Raw genomic sequence first — 17877 nt, forward strand, 5'->3', positions numbered from 1 at the left:
ACAGGAAGGTATTCTGAGTAAAGAAGAAATAGCGGCTTTAGACAGGCTTTCCTCCACCCACAATACCAAAAACTGCAGTTCTCGCCAAATGAGCCAAGGCAATTTCCAATCCAATTTGCCACTCCTGTCTGCGTGAGGTCATGCTTGAAGGGAGGGGAGGAAGGGAGAAAACTGGAAGAAGGACTGTTTCTAAGCTGAATCAAAAGCAGATCCTAGATTGTAGAGAAGAAACCAATTCACGCCTCCCGAGAACTCTGGAGAGATGAGCTGGAACTCTCCTGCCTCCCCAGAGCCGCACACACGAGCTCTGCGCCTCCACTCCCATAGAGACTGTCTTAGTGAGCGGGACTCAGGTCAAAAGAGTAAGCTGTACACACACATTTACAACAGACTAGTTACTGTCTCCAGACCTATAAAAATCACTTTATTTGAATGGCTACCTATTCCTTATAAGCATGCACATCAGCTTGCTCCACAAGCCCATGTTTTCTCTTGAGCACATATCTTGCTTGTTTCAGCCTCTTTATTCGCCTATTTCCACTCTCTTGAACACACACACGTCTTGCTCTCTCTCCCCTCATATCTTTATAAATAAGTTTCAATAAAAATTATCTTCACCAAAGGGGTGAGGGGAAGCATATACACTAGTTCACCAGTGAACATAGTGTCAACAACACAAATTTGTGGCTTCCAAACCTGTGACTTTCTTGAGCTCTGTACTGAAATGAAGTCTAACACAAAGTCCCACATCCTAGCGAGACACAAAGTGACAGGAGGCAGTGAGAGAACACAGGCAGAAAACAGCCCATGGGACGGTGAGCAAATCACAGCTGTCTGGGAACTAGCAGCAGAAGCAGCTTGAATTCCATACTTAGGCGACTTTGAGACAAGTGACACTACCTCATTCTCGTTTACTCCCTCTTTCAAAGAAGGCACAAGGAACGGTGTCTGCCTGCCTGGGACCTATTGTCCCCTCACCATTACTCCGAGAAGCAGAAATTGAACTGCCATAAGCAGACTGAGCAGGTGGGTAAGAGGAAGGCTTTAGAGTCTGGGCAGACCTGAAATCTGGATCTACCACTTTCCAGATAGGCAGATCAACCTCTCTAAGATTTGCTTTCTTTTCTGTTAAATGTAGGTAAAAATAAACACCTCGTGGGACTTGGTGAACTGCTAATGAGACAAGCAGTTTTCAACTGCCAGTCCCCTGGCCTGGTGTCGGTTGACCGAAACTTCTTTCAGAGCCCAAGAAACAGTTTTGCCACTAAACTAAATGTGGTTTTCAACCACCAGCCTGAGCCAATAAAGTGCATGGTTCACAGCACAGAGCAGTAAGTACTCGATACATGGTACTGAGGATGAAAGGAGGGAAAATATCCAACTTTCTGATGTCCTTGCAAATTGCAGGGTTGGCTTTTGGGGGCTTGGGAGGGGTGTCTTTTCAGCCGTTGAAAAGGTATTTTGGAGAAGTGGGGGAAAAAATTAAAAAGAAAAGATATTCTGAATTACTACTGAATTCAAGGTTCCTACTGAAACAACAGATTAATACTGCCAACATAAAATTAGTTTTAAAAAAAATTTTAAGGGGCTGGAGCAATAGCACAGTGGGTAGGGCATCTGCCTTGCATGTGGCCAACCTGGGTTTGATTCCCAGCATTCTATATGGTCCACCGAGAACCACGAGGAGTAATTTCTGAGTGCGTGAGCCAGGAGTAACCCCTGTGCATCGCTGGGTGTGACACAAAAAGAAAAAACAAATTTTTAAATAAAAAAAGTTTGACAACATTCACATTTACACATCTCTCCTTAAAATAAACCATTAACCAGAATTCCAACTATATGTATAAGTTTTTTTGGTTTCAGAGCCCAGAGAGGACAATACAGCAGGTAAGGCAGCTTGCCTTGCACACAGCTAAGCTGGGCACAATACCTAGCATCACATATGGTCCCTTGAGAGCCCTAAGCTCAGAGCCAGAATAAGACCTAAGCACCACCAGATGTGGCCCCAAAGCCAAATAAAGTAAAATAAAATAAAACTTTTAAAAGATGTTTTGGTTTCACTTGTCAAAGCACAATAATCAACTAGAATACTAGACATCTAGAAAGAAAAATCAGAGCCCTGACTTGATCGGGGAGGCAATGGAACCTTTGTGTTCAAGTGGCACTTCACCGAGCTTGCTCAAAGATATGGTCTCTAGGCAACCAACTTCTGAACTAAACAAACAGCCCCAGCCATATGAATCACTTCCGGAAGTCTTGCTTTGCCCGTCCACATTTTCTTAGACAAATACTTCCTGTGAAGGGGTTTATTTAAGAGCCCCCATTGGAAACAACCAAGAGTCCACCAAATACCACAACGCTTTGAAATACTCAAAAACAAATCCTGCTTCTACCAAAAGGTGTCTTCAAATTGCTCATATGTGAAGCAGAAGGTATCATAGAGAAATCAGAGCCAGGGCACACTGTAAGCAGGAACATCAAACTACTAGAACATACTACATCTTAGGCTCTCAAAAGTATTTTCAATATTTTTTCATTGGAAACATTAAATATATATGAGCAACAGGCTGGGGAGCTGGCTCAAGGGCTAGAGCACACACATGTGCAAACCACAAGCTCAACCCTTGGCACTCCCTGGTTCCCCAGCTACCCCACCAAGTACTGTACAGTAGTCTCCAAGTACCACCAGACATGACGTCAAAACCGAAACAGGCAAAATACTTTAACATCTGATCTCCAAGACAAGAACTATACAATGAATATATATTAAACTAGTGATCCACTTAGCCCAACCTGGTGGACAATCAGCAGTTCAGAAAACACTGATATCAGATGGTCACACCTACTCTAGGGCTTATTAAAAATAAGGGGAATTGGCAAAGAATTTAATCCAATTCTAGTGGTTATTAGTTCCCTTTTTCATTGAAAAAGACCTGTCACACTATTCTTCAGGGGCTCATCAAAGAGAGGAAAGGAGTTAATAGTCCACAACAAAAATCACAATAGACAAGGCAACTTCCAAGGAGAAAAACAAAACAGTAGAAAAATCAAGATATAAAATCTCTCCAGAATGTTTGTTTAATATAAGCATACAAATAAAATGAAGAACTACTGTAAAACATGGTGCAGTTCTAACATAAAGACACCTCCAAGGGTCTGGAGCAATAGCACAGCGGGTAGAGCATTTGCCTTGCACGCAGCTGACCCGGATTCAATTCCCAGCATCGCATATGGTCCCCTGAGCACCGCCAGGAGTAATTCCTGAGTGCATGAGCCGAGAGTAATCCCTGTGCATCACCAAGTGTGACCCAAAAAGCAAAAAAAAAAAAAAAAAAAAAGACACCTCCAAGACAGAACTAATTAATCAAAACCAATTGTTACAAGGATTAACATACAATATCCTAGAACTAAGTTAAGCAAAGATATCAGAAATTAAAAGTTGGGCCAGAGAGGTAGTACAGCAGGCAGGACACTTGCCTTGCAAGTGGTCAACCCAGGTTTGATATCCAGGCACCCTCTATAATTCCCTGAGCCTGCCAGGAATGATCCCCAAGTGCAGAACCAGGGATAAGCGTTGAGCACTGCCAGGTATGGCAAAACAAACAAAGGAAATTGAAAGTCTACACATTACAGGTTAGTTATTACTAAGTCCCCATGAATCCTAACATTTAATTTTAAGGAACAAGAACTTTATAAGCTTCAAATCTGGAAAATAGTTACCTTCGGTGGACTAAAATCAAGTTAGTTTCAGAAGTTTCTTAGCAATAAGTATAAGAAACTACCTCATATTTTCTCAAGAAAATTCAAGTGCGGAGCCGGAGCAATAGCACAGCGGGTAGGGCGTTTGCCTTGCACGCGGCCGACCCGGGTTCGATCCCCGGCATCCCATATGGTCCCCCAAGCACCGCCAGGAGTAATTCCTGAGTGCAAAGCCAGGAGTAACCCCTGAGCATCGCTGGGTGTGACCCAAAAAGCAAAAAAAAAAAAAAAAAAAATTTAAAAAAAGAAAATTCAAGTGCAGGGGTAAAAATGATATTTCAGCGGGTAGAGCCCTTGTCTTGCACGTGGCTAACCCATGTTCAATCCCTGGCATCCCATATAGTTTTGAGCACCATCAGGAGTAATTCCTGATAGCCAGGAATTACCCTGAGCATTGCCAGGTATGACTCAAAAAAAAAAAATCAAATGCAGTTTTGCCATGACAGAATAAAAAATCTAGAACTATCATTTAGCACTTAATATTTTAAAGAGACATCAACTGGTAATTAGTACATTGTTTTTAAATATCAAAACTTTGAAACACATGAGATTAATGACAGATTTATAACTTCAAGAAATAATTAGATCACAGAAAAAATAGAAATATATATGAAACTTCTGTTTTAGCAAGATTTTTGATAAATTAAATATAGACTTTGAATATATGTTAAAAATGTATAATTTTAACATATATTTCAATACAGTTTAAAACTTCTGTAGAGGGGCTGCAGCGGGTAGGGCGTTTGCCTTGCACGCGGCTGACCTAGGTTCAATTCCCAGCATCCTATATGGTCCCCGGAGCACTGCAAGGAGTAATTCCTACGTGCAGAGCCAGGAGTAACTCCTGTGCATCACCAGGTGTGACCCAGAAAGCAAAAAAAAATAAAAATAAATAAAACTTCTGTAGAGGGTCAGAGCAACAGTACAGTAAGTAGGGTGCTTGCCATGCATATGGCTGGCCCAGGTTCAATTCCCAGCATCCCATATGGTCCGCAGAACACCGGCAGAAGTGATTCCTGAGTGCAGAGCTAGGAGTAACCCAGAGCACTGCCAGATGTGTTCCAAACACCTATATCACTGTATCACTGTCATCCATTGCTCATTGATTTGCTCAAGTGGGCACCAGTTACATCTCCATTGTGAGACTTGTTACTGTTTTTGGCATATCAAATACGACACAGGTAGCATGCCAGGCTCTAGCCATGCAGGCGGGATACTCTTGGTAGCTTGCCAGGCTCTCTGAGAGGGACAGAGGAATCGAACCCAGGTGGGTTGAGTGCAAGGAGAATGCGCTACCCACTGTGCTATCGCTCCAGTTCCCAACCCCACTAAATAAATAAATAAAACCTGTAGAGTGAGGAAACAAAATTTTTTAAAAAAGAGAAAGTGCTTGCAGAAAGCATGACAGAGCTGATGTGCACAAGAGCTGCCAAAAGATAACATCAGGCACCAGGGATGCAGCTCAGTGGCAGCCACATATAATAAGCCTTGCATGTGTGAGGCCCTAGCTTCAAATGACACCATAACCCCTAAAAGATACAGGCTCATCACCAATTTGCATAAAGATTAATTTGGTTAGCAAATGTGAGGGGAAATATTTAACTTTTCCAGCAATCAAAACAATATAACATTAAACTGGAGTAAGCCTAAATATATTATGGGTATCATGTAACTATTGAAAATAACAATCAAGGGGCTGGAGCAATAGCACAGCGGGTAGAGCGTTTGCCTTGCACGCGGCCAACCTGGGTTCGATTCCCAGCATCCCATATGGTCCCCTGAGCACCGCCAGGGGTGATTCCTGAGTGCAGAGCCAGGAGTAACCCCTGTGCATTGCCAGGTGTGACCCAAAAAGCAAAAAAATAAAATAAAATAATAAAATAATAATAACAATCAAGAGCCATATAGCAATTTTTAAACCTGAATTTCTGATTACTACTATTGAAAAATTTCTTACCTGGTTTTTACCTTTTTCTTAATCCTTTCCTTTTTCCTTTATTATAAAATTCCTGATCGGGGATTGAGGAATAGTATAGCAGGGAGGAGTTTGCCTTGCACATGGCCAATTCAGGTTCCATCCACAGCATCCCACCCAGTCCCTTGAGCACTGCCAGGAGTGATTCCTAAGTGCAGAGCCAGGAGTCACCCCTAAGCATCACTGGGTGTGGGCCAAAAAAAAAAAAAACCAAAACCAAAAATTTCTGATTATTTCAAAAAACGTATTTAACATTCAGAATGTCACTAAATACAAAAGGGAAGTCAGGACTCAAGTGGTGGGGCACATGCCTGGCATTTGTGAGATCCTGGCTCCCCTGGGAGTGGCCCTGGCACCCCAGCACTGCTGGGCTGGGCCCTTGAAATAACAAGAGAAGTTTTCACACACCCTCCACCCACCCCCATTCCACTCCCAGAGAGGGAGCCTGGTTCTGGTGCTTTCTTTCAGACAAAGTGATAAGTCTGAAGTTAAAGAACTAGAAATATCAACCTCTGAGACCCTGAAAATTCCCCAGAAGTGTTGATATGCTTTCACCCTCCCCGCAGATGAGGATAAAGATGATTGATGCCAGTGCTGTGCCCCACACGAACCCTCACAGCCACTCAGTCGCCTGCTCGCCCTCCACTCTGTGGAGGACAAATTTAGCCTCACTCCTTGAGGTTAAGCAACTTGCAAAACCAGAATTAGAACCCACACCTGCCAGAACTGAAAGTCCTCATTCTTTTCACTTTGCATATCTCAACAGTAAAGGTTGTGAAAGATGTTTTATTGAGACTTAAAATTTATTTTAATTATGAGTATTATTGATTCATCATGACTGTCTATAGTAATAACAACAAGTATTGTTGTTATTACTGGTGGAGAGATATACTAGATTATTTACTGCTTTTTTTGTGGCTTTTGTCCTTTTATTTTTTTCTCTGCACATTTGTTAATTTTGATTTTTACAAGTCTCAGCTACAGGGCAGGGTAAAGGCTTTTGGTGGCCATGCTTGAAATCATCATTAGCAACATTGTTACATTGTGAAAAAGTACTCTAACTGAACCACTTGAACAAATTCACTTTTAAATGCAAGCTGTTCCTAACTATAGAGTCTGTCCAAGGAAGTTTCACTAAGGCAAATTTCAGAAAATACAGAGATTTCCATCTATGTCACCAAGTTATGGGTCATGAATGAAACTGACCCTGTGAGAGAGAAAAGGAAAGTGCCAGGGCCAGGGGGAGTGGAAATGGGGACATTGGTGGTAGGAAATGTACACTAGTGAAGGGATGGGTATTGAAACATTATGTGATTGAAATCCAGTCATGAACAACTTTGTAACTGTGTATCTCATAGCGATTCAATTAAAAAATAAATTTAAATTTTAAAAATTTTAAAAATAGGGACTGGAGAAAGATAGTACAGCGGGTAGGGCGATTCCCGACATCCCATATGGTCCCCTGAGCACAGCCAGGAGCAATTCCTGAGCACAGAGCCAGGAGTAACCCCTGAGCATCACTGGGTGTGACCCAAAAAGCAAAAAAAAAAAAAAAAAAGAGAGAGAGGAGAGAAAAGAAAAGAAAAGAAAAGAAAAGAAAAGAAAAGAAAAGAAAAGAAAAGAAAAGAAAAGAAAAGAAAAGAAAAGAAAAGAAAAGAAAAGAAAATTGGGCCTGGAGCAATAGTACAGTGGGTAAGGCGTTTGCCTTGCACGTGGCTTACCCGGGTTTGATTCCCAGCATCCTATATGGTCCCCTGAGGACCACCAACAGTAATTCCTGAGTGCAGAGCCAAGAGTAACCCCTGTGCATCGCTGGGTGTGACCCAAAAAGCCAAAATAAATAAGTAAATAATTAAAAATATAAAAATTAATAAAAAAAATTAAATCGACCTTGTACCTCCCCTTTATAATGAGACCCTGAAGGCCCCCAGCTTTATAGTTGCCTGTGCCATTAAAGAGCTGCACTCAAGGGGTGGGGGCCAGAGTGATAGTACAGTTGGGAGGAGGCTTGCCTTGCACAAGCCTGACCCAGGTCCAATCCCCAGCACCCCATACGGTCCCCCAAGCACTGGCAGGAGTGATCCTTGAGCACAGTGTCAGGAGTAAGCCCTGAGAACCGCTGAGTGTGGCCCCCCTTACACCCCCAAAAAAAGAGCCTTCCTCCTGTGACCTCTAACTTAACTGAATTTTCTGTCTCCAGTACTAACCACATGTGCTCCTCGCCAGCAAGTTGCCTGCTCTACTGTACCTGATGTTCTTGATTCTTTTCACCTGCACCTTTTGATCTTTATTACTTCCTCTTGTCTAAGACCCAAGCACATACCATACTTCACGTTTCAATTTCACCGTATTCCTAGGAAAAAAAGCTATTTCTCATCTACAGAACTGTTCCATGGACAAATGTACATTCCAATCAGAACAGGGAAAGGAATTAAATTAAGCCATATTTAAGCATAAATACATAATTGATGATGTTACCCTTTAAAATCCTCAATTTGCTATGCACCGCTTTTAGCAAAAGTCCTGAATTCTGGGCTGGAGTGATAGCACAGCGGGTAGGGCGTTTGCCTTGCATGCGGCCGACCCGGGTTTGAATCCTAGCATCCCATATGGTCCCCTGAGCACCGCCAGGGGTAATTCCTGAGTGCATGAGCCAGGAATGATCCCTGTGCATTGCCGGGTGTGACCCAAAAAGCAAAAAAAAAAAGGCCTGAATCCTTAGATACTGTTTTATTAGAATAACTTAATTTCCATCTTAAAGCAATTAAAAAAAAAACAGAATTGCTCTATTTTACAGTTTTCAACCATTCCCAGAGCACACTTTATAGAATCACTCCTAAATTTTCCACTTCACCTTCTAGGAAAACACAAACCCATGCCCACAATATTCTCATTTCTCTACTACACACGCTTTCTCCACACGTTCACAGTCAGCCTCTCTCCCCTCTCCGCACATCCCCCAACAGAGCGCCCTTACAGGTACAGGAGAAGTGCAGTGCCCAGGGGTACACAATGGAGCCACTGTACTGGGAGGAGGAGTTTCGAGTGGGAGGGGCAGAGTATTATAAATAGAACTAAAGAAGTGAACCTTTTCTCCCTTGGATCTTTCTGATCTTTCTTCCTGACCTTGGAGATGGTGTCAATTCCAGACCTTGGGGCTCCTGCAATTTGGGAGGGGTGGAGATTCCAGAGAAAATAGGATGGGCCCCATTTGGAAAGGCAAACTGGGCTTGTCCTCGAGGGAAAGAGGGACCCAGCAGCACAGAGGTATTGCCCAGCCCACGGAGGCAGGAGATGCCAGGGCAGGGAGCTAATTAGGAAGAGTATGTGTCTGCCTGCAGTCCACCTCACACACTTCTCAGAGGCAATGGCAGGCACAAGAGTTGGCCAAGAGGGATCCAAGCCTTTCCTCAGCCTGACATTCCCAAGGATCTTTTCATAGCCCTCTCTGGCTACAGAGGCAAAAGGGGAGAAAATACATATATATGTATATATACACACACAAACATATATCTGTATGTATAAGTAGACTGAAGAGGTGCTTTCAACATTATTGTATAATCAAAATTTTAAATGATAACAAAATAATCATTTTATCCAGATTGCTTATAAGGGCCTCCAAAAATTAATACATTTCCACAGAACCAAGATCATAGGCAGAGTATAAGAGGGAAATATACCACTCTTACGCCCTCCCTTATATCCCAAAGCCTAAAATATAGAGATAATTGCAAATGCCTCACTGCCTCAGTCACTCCTAAGTAGGCAAAGCACCCAACTGAAATATGATGCAGGGATCGCGTCCCTAGGCTGTATAGGAAAAGGGCTGGTTTCCTTACTGTAAAAAAAGAACCTGACATCCTCATTATTGCAATACATCCTTTGAAACTGTGGCATTAGGCAGAGTGACAAAGAATAAAAGACAAAGCTCTTTGGATAAGGCCATTCTGTTCAACTCTGGGCCACACCCCACAGTGCTTACGGCTTATTCCTGGCTCTGAGTTCAGGGGTAATTCCTGGTGAGTCCTAGGGTACCATATGGGGTGCCAGGAATAGAACCTGGGTCAGTCACATGTGGCAAACACCCTACCCACTGTACTATCTCTCTGGCCCCAAGAGTCTTACCAGTGTTGTAAAAAAAAAATCACAGTGGGGACAACAAATGACCAAAGGCAACAGAACCTGCGACCTAGTCTACAGAACCGAGCTTAGGAGGCTAAGAGATAGTACAGTAGGTATGGTGCTTGCCTTGCACTCAGCCAATTTAAGTTTGGTCCCCAGAACTCCATCGGGTCCCCCAAGCCCCATTGGGAGTGATCACAGAGCCAGGAGTAATCCCTGAGCATTGCTGGGTGTGGCCCAACCCACTCCCCAAAAATAAAAAATAAAAAAAGAACTGAGGGGCTGGAGCGATAGCACAATGGGTAGGGCGTTTGCCTTGCACGCGGTCGACCCGGGTTCAATTCCCAGCATCCCATATGGTCCCCTGAGCACCGCCAGGGGTTATTCCTGAGTGCAGAGCCAGGAGTAAACCCTGTGCATCGCCAGGTGTGACCCAAAAAGCAAAAAAATAAAATAAAATAAAATAAAAAATAAAAAAAGAACTGAGCTACTATGATGGGCAGATGTGGCAGGGTGGGGGGACCCTGAAAGAATGGTGGAGGGAAGCAGATACTCTGATGGGGTTGTGGTGTCAGAATGGTATATGCATGAAACTCTAACGTTAATAGTATTGTAAGTACAGTGACCAAAATAAAATTTATAAAAAAGAAAAGAGAAAACTATAAAATGAGGTAAACAAGTGTTCAGGCAATAGAACAACTCTCCTCAGTTTCTCACAGAGGTGAGATGATTGAAGTAGGTTGAACTACATTGCTGCTGGCAAGGAGCAAAGACACTCAGAAAAAGTACATTTTACAGTAGAGACTCATTAAAACAAAGGCAGTTTGGGGTAAACAGGAGAGGGTAGCCAAGAGATTCAGGGCTCATCCAAAAGTCACCACCTACAGACATATCAAAGTTTCGGAGTACAGGTTGGTCTCTCAGACCACCCACATTTTTCACATTTGGGCTTCTGAAGAAAAGATTTGACCCACCACTTAAGCAGCAGCAGATTTCATATTTTCGTTCATAGGACCTTTACCAACTGTGTAGAAGAGACAATTCCTCTCCTAATAACACATTCACCTCCTGCCTTCTAACCTTGCATTTAGAAAGATGTGTTATTATCACTGCCTGCCTAAGTCATCACTAATCTTCCCTACATACACTCCTCCCCCAGTCTCCAGGAAAGAAGTGAAGCGCAGAAAAACAGCCTAGGGGCCAGAACAATAGTACATCAGGAGAGTGTTTGCCTTGTCACCATTGCCTTGCACCAGGCTAACTGGGGTTTGATCCTGGCACCCTATATATTCCCGCATGCCCAAACAAGAGTGATCCCTGAGAGCAGAGCCAGGAGTAAGCCCTGCGCACCAAAGTATTGTCCAAAAATGAAAAAAAATAAATAAAAAACAGCCTGGATTCAAAAAATACTAAAGGCACGTTGGTGGTAGCTCCAAGGACCAAAAGGAAAAACAGAAAGAGAGAGGCCCAGGGACCAGGGACCAGAGCGATACTATAGCAGGTAAGGTGCTTTTACCTTGCATGTGGTCAACACAAGTTCAATCCCAACACCCATTATGGTCCCCCGAGCTTGCCAAGAGTTATCCCTTGCCAAGAGGCCAGAGACAGGAGTAAAGCCTGAACACGGCTCGGTGTGGCCCAAAATTTAAAAAAAAGCGGGAGTGGGGGCACTCCAACTATGTGTTTTGAGAGGAAAAGCACAGCTCCAAAGGGTTAACATTCCTTACTGAAATACAGAAGTGTTTGTTGGACAGTTCTTCAGACTTTCCTGTAGTGCTGTACACAAAATACACAAAATAAAGACACTCCTGCTTATGGCACCATTTGAAATATCCCGATTCTCATTAAACTTTGATCACAAGTACCTTTCATTATCTCTCGCTGACCTTTTCCACCAGAGCTTGCTTATTGGAAACATGATCTGTAATTACATCTATCTACCCTGAGCTATCCTGAGACCTTGCAAAAGAAACACAGGCATCAGAACAAAAGAAACGAATCACTGGGAGCAAACTGACACTCTAAGCATAACAGCACACAATCTTGAAGCATCTGAAAAAGAAAATTAGCAATGATGTGAATGGCCACTTCACAAAGAATGCAAAGGATGCAGTCTTTGGTCAACTGTCTTTAATTTTGCCAAATAGATGGGCCTATACCCACAACACTACCAAAGAGAAGTGATACAATTCATACATGAATTAAAACCAGTAAAGAATCAGTGAAACATGTAGGTCAATAGCTTCAAAAATACTAAAAATGCTATTTTTCTCCCCTTCAACTCACAGTGCCCCGAACATACCACCTAAGAATACAGTCAAACCACACACATCTGGACATTTTTTAGGCATGCAAATGCCCATCAGAGTATTTCATGATAAACCACCATCAAGGCTACTCACACACATGAATAGATATCCTATCTATACTATTCCTTCAAACAGTCTCCCACAGGCACTGACCACAAGAGACGCCAAGAGATTTTTATCCTTATTCAACCATACCAGCTCCCCTCCCAATCTTCCCAGCCAGCAGCCAATCTTACCTCTTTGCTTCTTCCAAATGACAGAGGTATTCATAAGCCACATTCTGACGCCTCCTTTCATCCATCTCCTCTGCAGTAAGTCTCTCATTATCCAGGACAGCTACAACAGGAAAGAAAGAATGTAAACACAAAAATCTTATGTTTCCTAAGCATAAAAATCTCCTAACCTTCCTAAGCACAAAAAAATAAAAGAATGAGAGCCAGGGCACCAAATTCCTGCCAGTCCCTTAGAGAGCCAGGGGACCCCAAGGAGGTGTGGACAGCAAGTACACTCCACATCCACTTTTCTGAAACAAGAGCCAGGGGGTGGCAAATACATTCCTCTTGCCCTCTATAGAAATCCAATAATAGGAACAGGAACTAATTTCAATCAAAACTGAAAAATACTGGGGCTGAAGCGATAGCATAGCGGGCAGGGTGTTTGCCTTGCACGCGGCCGACCTGGGTTCGATTCCCAGCATCCCATATGATCCCCTGAGCACCACCAGGGGTGATTCCTGAGTGCAGAGCCAGGCATTGGCTGGCATTGGTGTGACCCCCGCCAAGAAAAAGAAAAAAAAAAACGAAAAATATTACTTTGAGATTGTGACGCAAATTTGTCCAGGTCCATCTGCTAGGCTCTTGTTAAGTCTGTATCTGAGAGGCTGGAGAGACAATACAATGTAGAGCGCTTGCCTGTGGTCAACCTGAGTTGGATCCTTGGCACCCCATACGGTCCTCTGAGCACTTCCAGGAGTGATTCCTGAGTGCAGAGCCAGGAGTGAACCCAGAGTACCGCCAGGTGTGGCCCAAGAACAAAACAAAACCAACTACGTCCGAACCTGATTGTGTTGTCTTTTATTAATCACCACCCAAACCTCTGAAGGAAGACCTCCCACAATCCGGTGATCACGGCTTCACAATTGACAGGTGAGGGCACAGGCGTAGGGGAGGGGCGTGTACGTGTTGGGTTCTGGATTCAAACCCGAGCAACCTGACCCCGACGCCTGGGAGCTTAACCTGGGTGCTATCTGCCTCCTTCCTGGAAACCCTGCGAGGGGCAAATTCTGGCTCCTGGGGCTAATACTCAGGGTCTCCCACGAGGGCCTCAAATGGCTTTTGGAAACGTCTCCCACCTCACCCACCCCCCCTGTCCGGGTACACACGTCCCCAGCTCTGCGCCCGGCTCGCCGCCGAGGGCCGTGCACCTGTCCGGCCTCGCGCTGACGGCCTTAGTCGGCTCACAGCTCAGCGCGGCGACACGCCGTCCCCGTGTAACTGTCCGCACATCGCTCCCCGACAGCCTCAAGCCTCCCCAGGCCGGGCCGCCCCGGGTGCCCCGAGTTCGGGAGATGTAGGGGCTGGCAGGGGAGGAAGTCGGAGGTGGCGCTGGAAATCCCGGCGGGGAACGAAAGGCCGCGGGGCCGCCGCGACAGGCAGGCGGGGACTCCGGGCGCGCACGCGGGCGGCCCGGGCAGCTCCCCGGCTCCGGCGCCCGGACACGCCCTGCGCCCGGCGGCTGCCACCTCAGCCCGGGCCGCCCCTCAATCTCGGCCGAGCAGCGAAGCAGGCGGCGCGGGGTGGGGCCCTGCACCCGGCCGCCCGGGCAGGGGGCCTCGAGGGCCGCCCGCCTCGCCTCACCCGGTCTTCCGGGGCCGCGCGACCCGGCGCCGCCCACCCCGGCCGGCCCCCCGGGACAACGGCGCCCGAACCCCGAACGCGCCGCGCCGCCGGCCCCGCACTCACAGCCATAGTGCGGCCGAGCCACGCCCAGCCCGTCAACCTCCTCGCTGGTGGACATGGCGGCCGAGCCCGGGACGCGGTGGAGGAAGCCGGGAGACCGAAGAAGCGCGGGCGTCGGCGGCGACGGCTCCTGCCGAGTGCGCGGGCTGCCCGGGACCGGAGGCCCCGCCCCTCGGTCTAGGCCCCCGCCCCCGCCCCGCCCTACTACATAGGAGGGGGCGTATCCATGGCGCCAAGAACCGCCTCTGTTCCCGCCCATCCTTAGGCCCCGCCCTATCAAATAAAGGGCGGCGGTAAGGAGGCGTGCCCATGCCGCCAACCCCGCCTTTTTAGCCCCGCCCCTCGGTCCTGCCCTACCGAATAAAGGCGCTGCCGGTAAGGGGGCGTGCCCATGCCGCGAAGTCCCGCCTCTATTTTCGCCCTCTCTAGCGCCCCGTGACGCCCTCCGTGGGCGGAAAAAAGGAGGTGGAGCCTGAGCATCAGTTGGGTTAGCTGTCGGGGCCCGGGGCGCGGAAGGCCTGCCCCACCCTCGGCGCCCGGCCCCTTTCCCGGCCACCGCCCAGTTCTCACCTCCGGAAAGGCTGCGGTGTCTAGTGGGACGAGAACCTGGGCCCCTCCCTTCCCCTGCCGGAGCTACTGAACTCCTCTGCACCCAAGGCCTCAAGAAAGGCATCCTGTAAGGAGACTCGGAGAGTTCTTGCGGGATTGGCTCGGGCAAGCCCCAAATGCCTTAGGGACACACAATCTGGCTGTTCGACCTCAGTCGCCAGATCGGAACTGATCAGCCGCCCCTGGCACTTGAAAAGTGGATGCCAAATCTAGAAAACCTTGTTTGTCCCAATTTCCTTCCCCTAAGAACTCCTGACATTGTTCCTTGCAATTTTTTTTTTTTTGGCTTTTTTGTTTTGATGAAGAGTCTTTGTCCCTTTAAGGATCTTCACACCCCTTGCACTCTGTGGCCTGCATTTAAAATAGGAGCATTTTAAGGAAGTCTGTCCTGGCCCTCTCCATTTCTCACGTTGCCAACTTCGAGTAACTTGATCCACCTACGCCTTAAACTGCTAAGAAGCCCAAATATGTGTCCAGACTAGTCCCCAGGAGCCCTAACTTTATTTTCAGCCTTGTAATGGCCATTATGAACATTTTCTCAGACAACCTCTTTACGCCTACCCCTCCGAAAAGCTCAGGGGCTCCACACCTCAAGCACAATGCTGGAAGCTCTGCAGTCTGGTCCCTGAGCTGCCTGCACCCCCAACCAGGTGTAGAATAGCAATATGGATATTCCACTAGCTAGAGTGCAGAAGCAGGAATAAGCCCTGAAGTGCAGAAGCAGGAATAAGCTCTGAACACCAATAGGTGTGACCCAGCACCCATGCCCCATGAAGATGTGCAGGCACCATGGGAAGGAAGGGCATCCCCTGAAACCTGGTAACAAGTGTCTGAGCTCCCCTGCCATGACAGCCAGCACTACAACAGGAAGATGCAGAATAAGCATGAGCACTGTGGGGGCCAGAGCCATAGGACAGTGGTAGGACATTAGCCTTGCACGCAGCCAACCCAGGTTCGATCCCTGGCATCCCATATGGTCCCCCGAGCACTGCCAGAACTAATTCCTGAGTGCAGAGCCAGGAGTAACCACTGAACAGTGCCAGGTACAAAAAAAATGAATATTAATGAACACTGATGCCAGTCAGCACCTCTGCCAAGCCTGTGGTCACCACAGCTTGATGCAGGATCCCACTGAAATCCACAACTGAAATCTTCCAGCACCACCTCCAGGGAGTGCACACAGGAAGAGGCAAAGCTGGAATCCAAATCCAGGTCTAATGAGAAAACCCATGTAGATTCAAAGAAGTGCACTGGCCGCTCACCTCTCCTGGCCTATCAGATAGCAGCACTAGCAGAGAGTCGGGCTATTTCTGCCTCTGTGCTCCTGAGTGTCCCCTGGCAGTGCTCAGGAAACCACCTGAAGTACCAAGGATAAAGCTGGGGTCCGTCCCCACCAGAGCAGCCACAAGTACAGCAAATATCTTACCTCCTGTACTCTCTCTGGCACCGGCAACATTTTGTTTTGATTTATATTTACATTCTTTTGAAAGAGAATGAGAAACAATATTATATATAATATATATGTATATATATATATATCACAGTCACAGTCATCCCGTTGCTCATGAACTTGCTTGAGCGGACACCAGTAATGTTTCATTGTGAGACTTATTGTTGCTGTTTTTGGCATATTAAATACGTCACGGATAGCTTGCCAGGTTCTGCCATGCGGGTGTGATACTCTCGGTAGCTCTCCGGGAGGGGCAGGGGAATCGAACCCAGGTTGGCCGCATGCAAGGCGAATGCCCTACCGCTGTGCTATTTCTCCAGCCCTTATATATGTATATATTTAGAAAATCTTTCTCTTTTTTTTTTTTTGGAGGGGGTGCTATACCTGCCAGATCTGCCTTTAGAAAGATTGTGTTTGGATTGTAGCAGGTCAGAGAGAAAGGGCCCAATGGACAAGCATGCAGATTTTGCATACAGGAGGTCTGGGTTCAATTCCCAGCACTGCATGACCCCCTGAGAAACACTAAAAGTGAACCCTGAGAACAGAAGCACAGTATCTCCTAGTACTTGTAAGTCTCACACTTGCCCAATCTGGGTTCCCCTATATGGTCCTCTGAACCCTCCAGGTCCCTGAGCGCAGAGCCAAAAATAAGTCATGAGCACCACTGGGTACAACCCCCCCCAAAAAAAATAATCACAATAGAAAAAAGGTAGGGAAGGAGGCATCTTTAATAAAGATACATTTGAGCTAGAACTGAAGCACAAAAGATGAGGACTAAAGAGCTTGAAGGCTTGACTCTACCATTTGGGGTAACTGCTTCTCTGGGGTCTGCTCTGCACTCTTCTTTGAGTACCTCCCACACCTTCCTCCCTTCTAAGGTCTCATGTTCCCTCACAACCTTGACTTCTATCTGCTTGTCATGGTCTTACTTTGAGAACTTGCACCGCCAGCTCCTAGAGAAAATCTGGTATTGCCCAACTCCATAAATAAGTGGCATACGATTAAGCAACTTATCTTTTCGTCCATTGCTCTGTCTCTGGCCATTCACAAATCAAATGTCAATCCTGAGTTTAATTCACAGTGATTGGGGCCAGAGCAATAGTACAGCAGATGGCTCACTCAGGTTCAATCCCCGGCATCCCATATGGTACCCCAAACACTACCAGAACTGATTCCTAAGTACAGAGCCAGCAGTAACCCTGAGCATTGCTGGCTGTGGCTCAAAAAGATAATATCATTCAAATTGGGCGAGAGCGCCAATTCAGAAGAAAAATAAGAACTGGGCATTATTTCTTTCAGTGGGAGGCTGGGACTGCAAATGATGGTACACTAAATCAGCACTCACTTAGAAAGTCAGTTTAAGGGAAACAATGTACAATAAAACCAATCTGGCCATCTGTTCATTGATATAAACAAGAGTTAAGCTTCCTGTGGGAGCTAAAATTCAGTGGTAAGGCCCTGACTTGCATGTGGTCTGCCTGGAGTTTGATTCCTACATATAGTTTCCAAACAATTCCTGGAGTGATCCTGTGCACAAAGGTAGAGACAACCCCTGAACACAGCCAGGTATGGTCCCCCATCCCTCCTGCCCTGTGCACTCGCATGCCCCCCACCCCACACACACACACACTAAAGCAAAGTTATTCCAGGAATATTTTTTCTTTTGTTGCTTTGTTTTGGACCATACCGTACAGT

The 17877-nt window shown here is 46.2% G+C and overlaps 1 protein-coding gene across 1 annotated transcript in view; it reads right to left on the reverse strand.

Moving 5' to 3' along the window:
• Window positions 1–14245, reverse strand: part of IQGAP1 (IQ motif containing GTPase activating protein 1) — an 84765-nt gene extending 70520 nt beyond the window's left edge. Inside the window, exons 1-2 of the mRNA XM_055142712.1 lie at window positions 14127–14245; window positions 12402–12501 (exon numbers count right to left, since the gene is read on the reverse strand). Coding sequence (XP_054998687.1) covers window positions 12402–12501; window positions 14127–14181 — 155 coding nt within the window. The 5' untranslated portion in view covers window positions 14182–14245. The remainder of the gene's footprint in view (window positions 1–12401; window positions 12502–14126) is intronic.
• Between the last annotated feature and the right edge of the window lie 3632 nt (window positions 14246–17877).

The sequence above is a fragment of the Sorex araneus genome, chromosome 6 (genome assembly GCF_027595985.1).
Source record: "Sorex araneus isolate mSorAra2 chromosome 6, mSorAra2.pri, whole genome shotgun sequence".
Taxonomy (NCBI): Eukaryota; Metazoa; Chordata; class Mammalia; order Eulipotyphla; family Soricidae; genus Sorex; species Sorex araneus.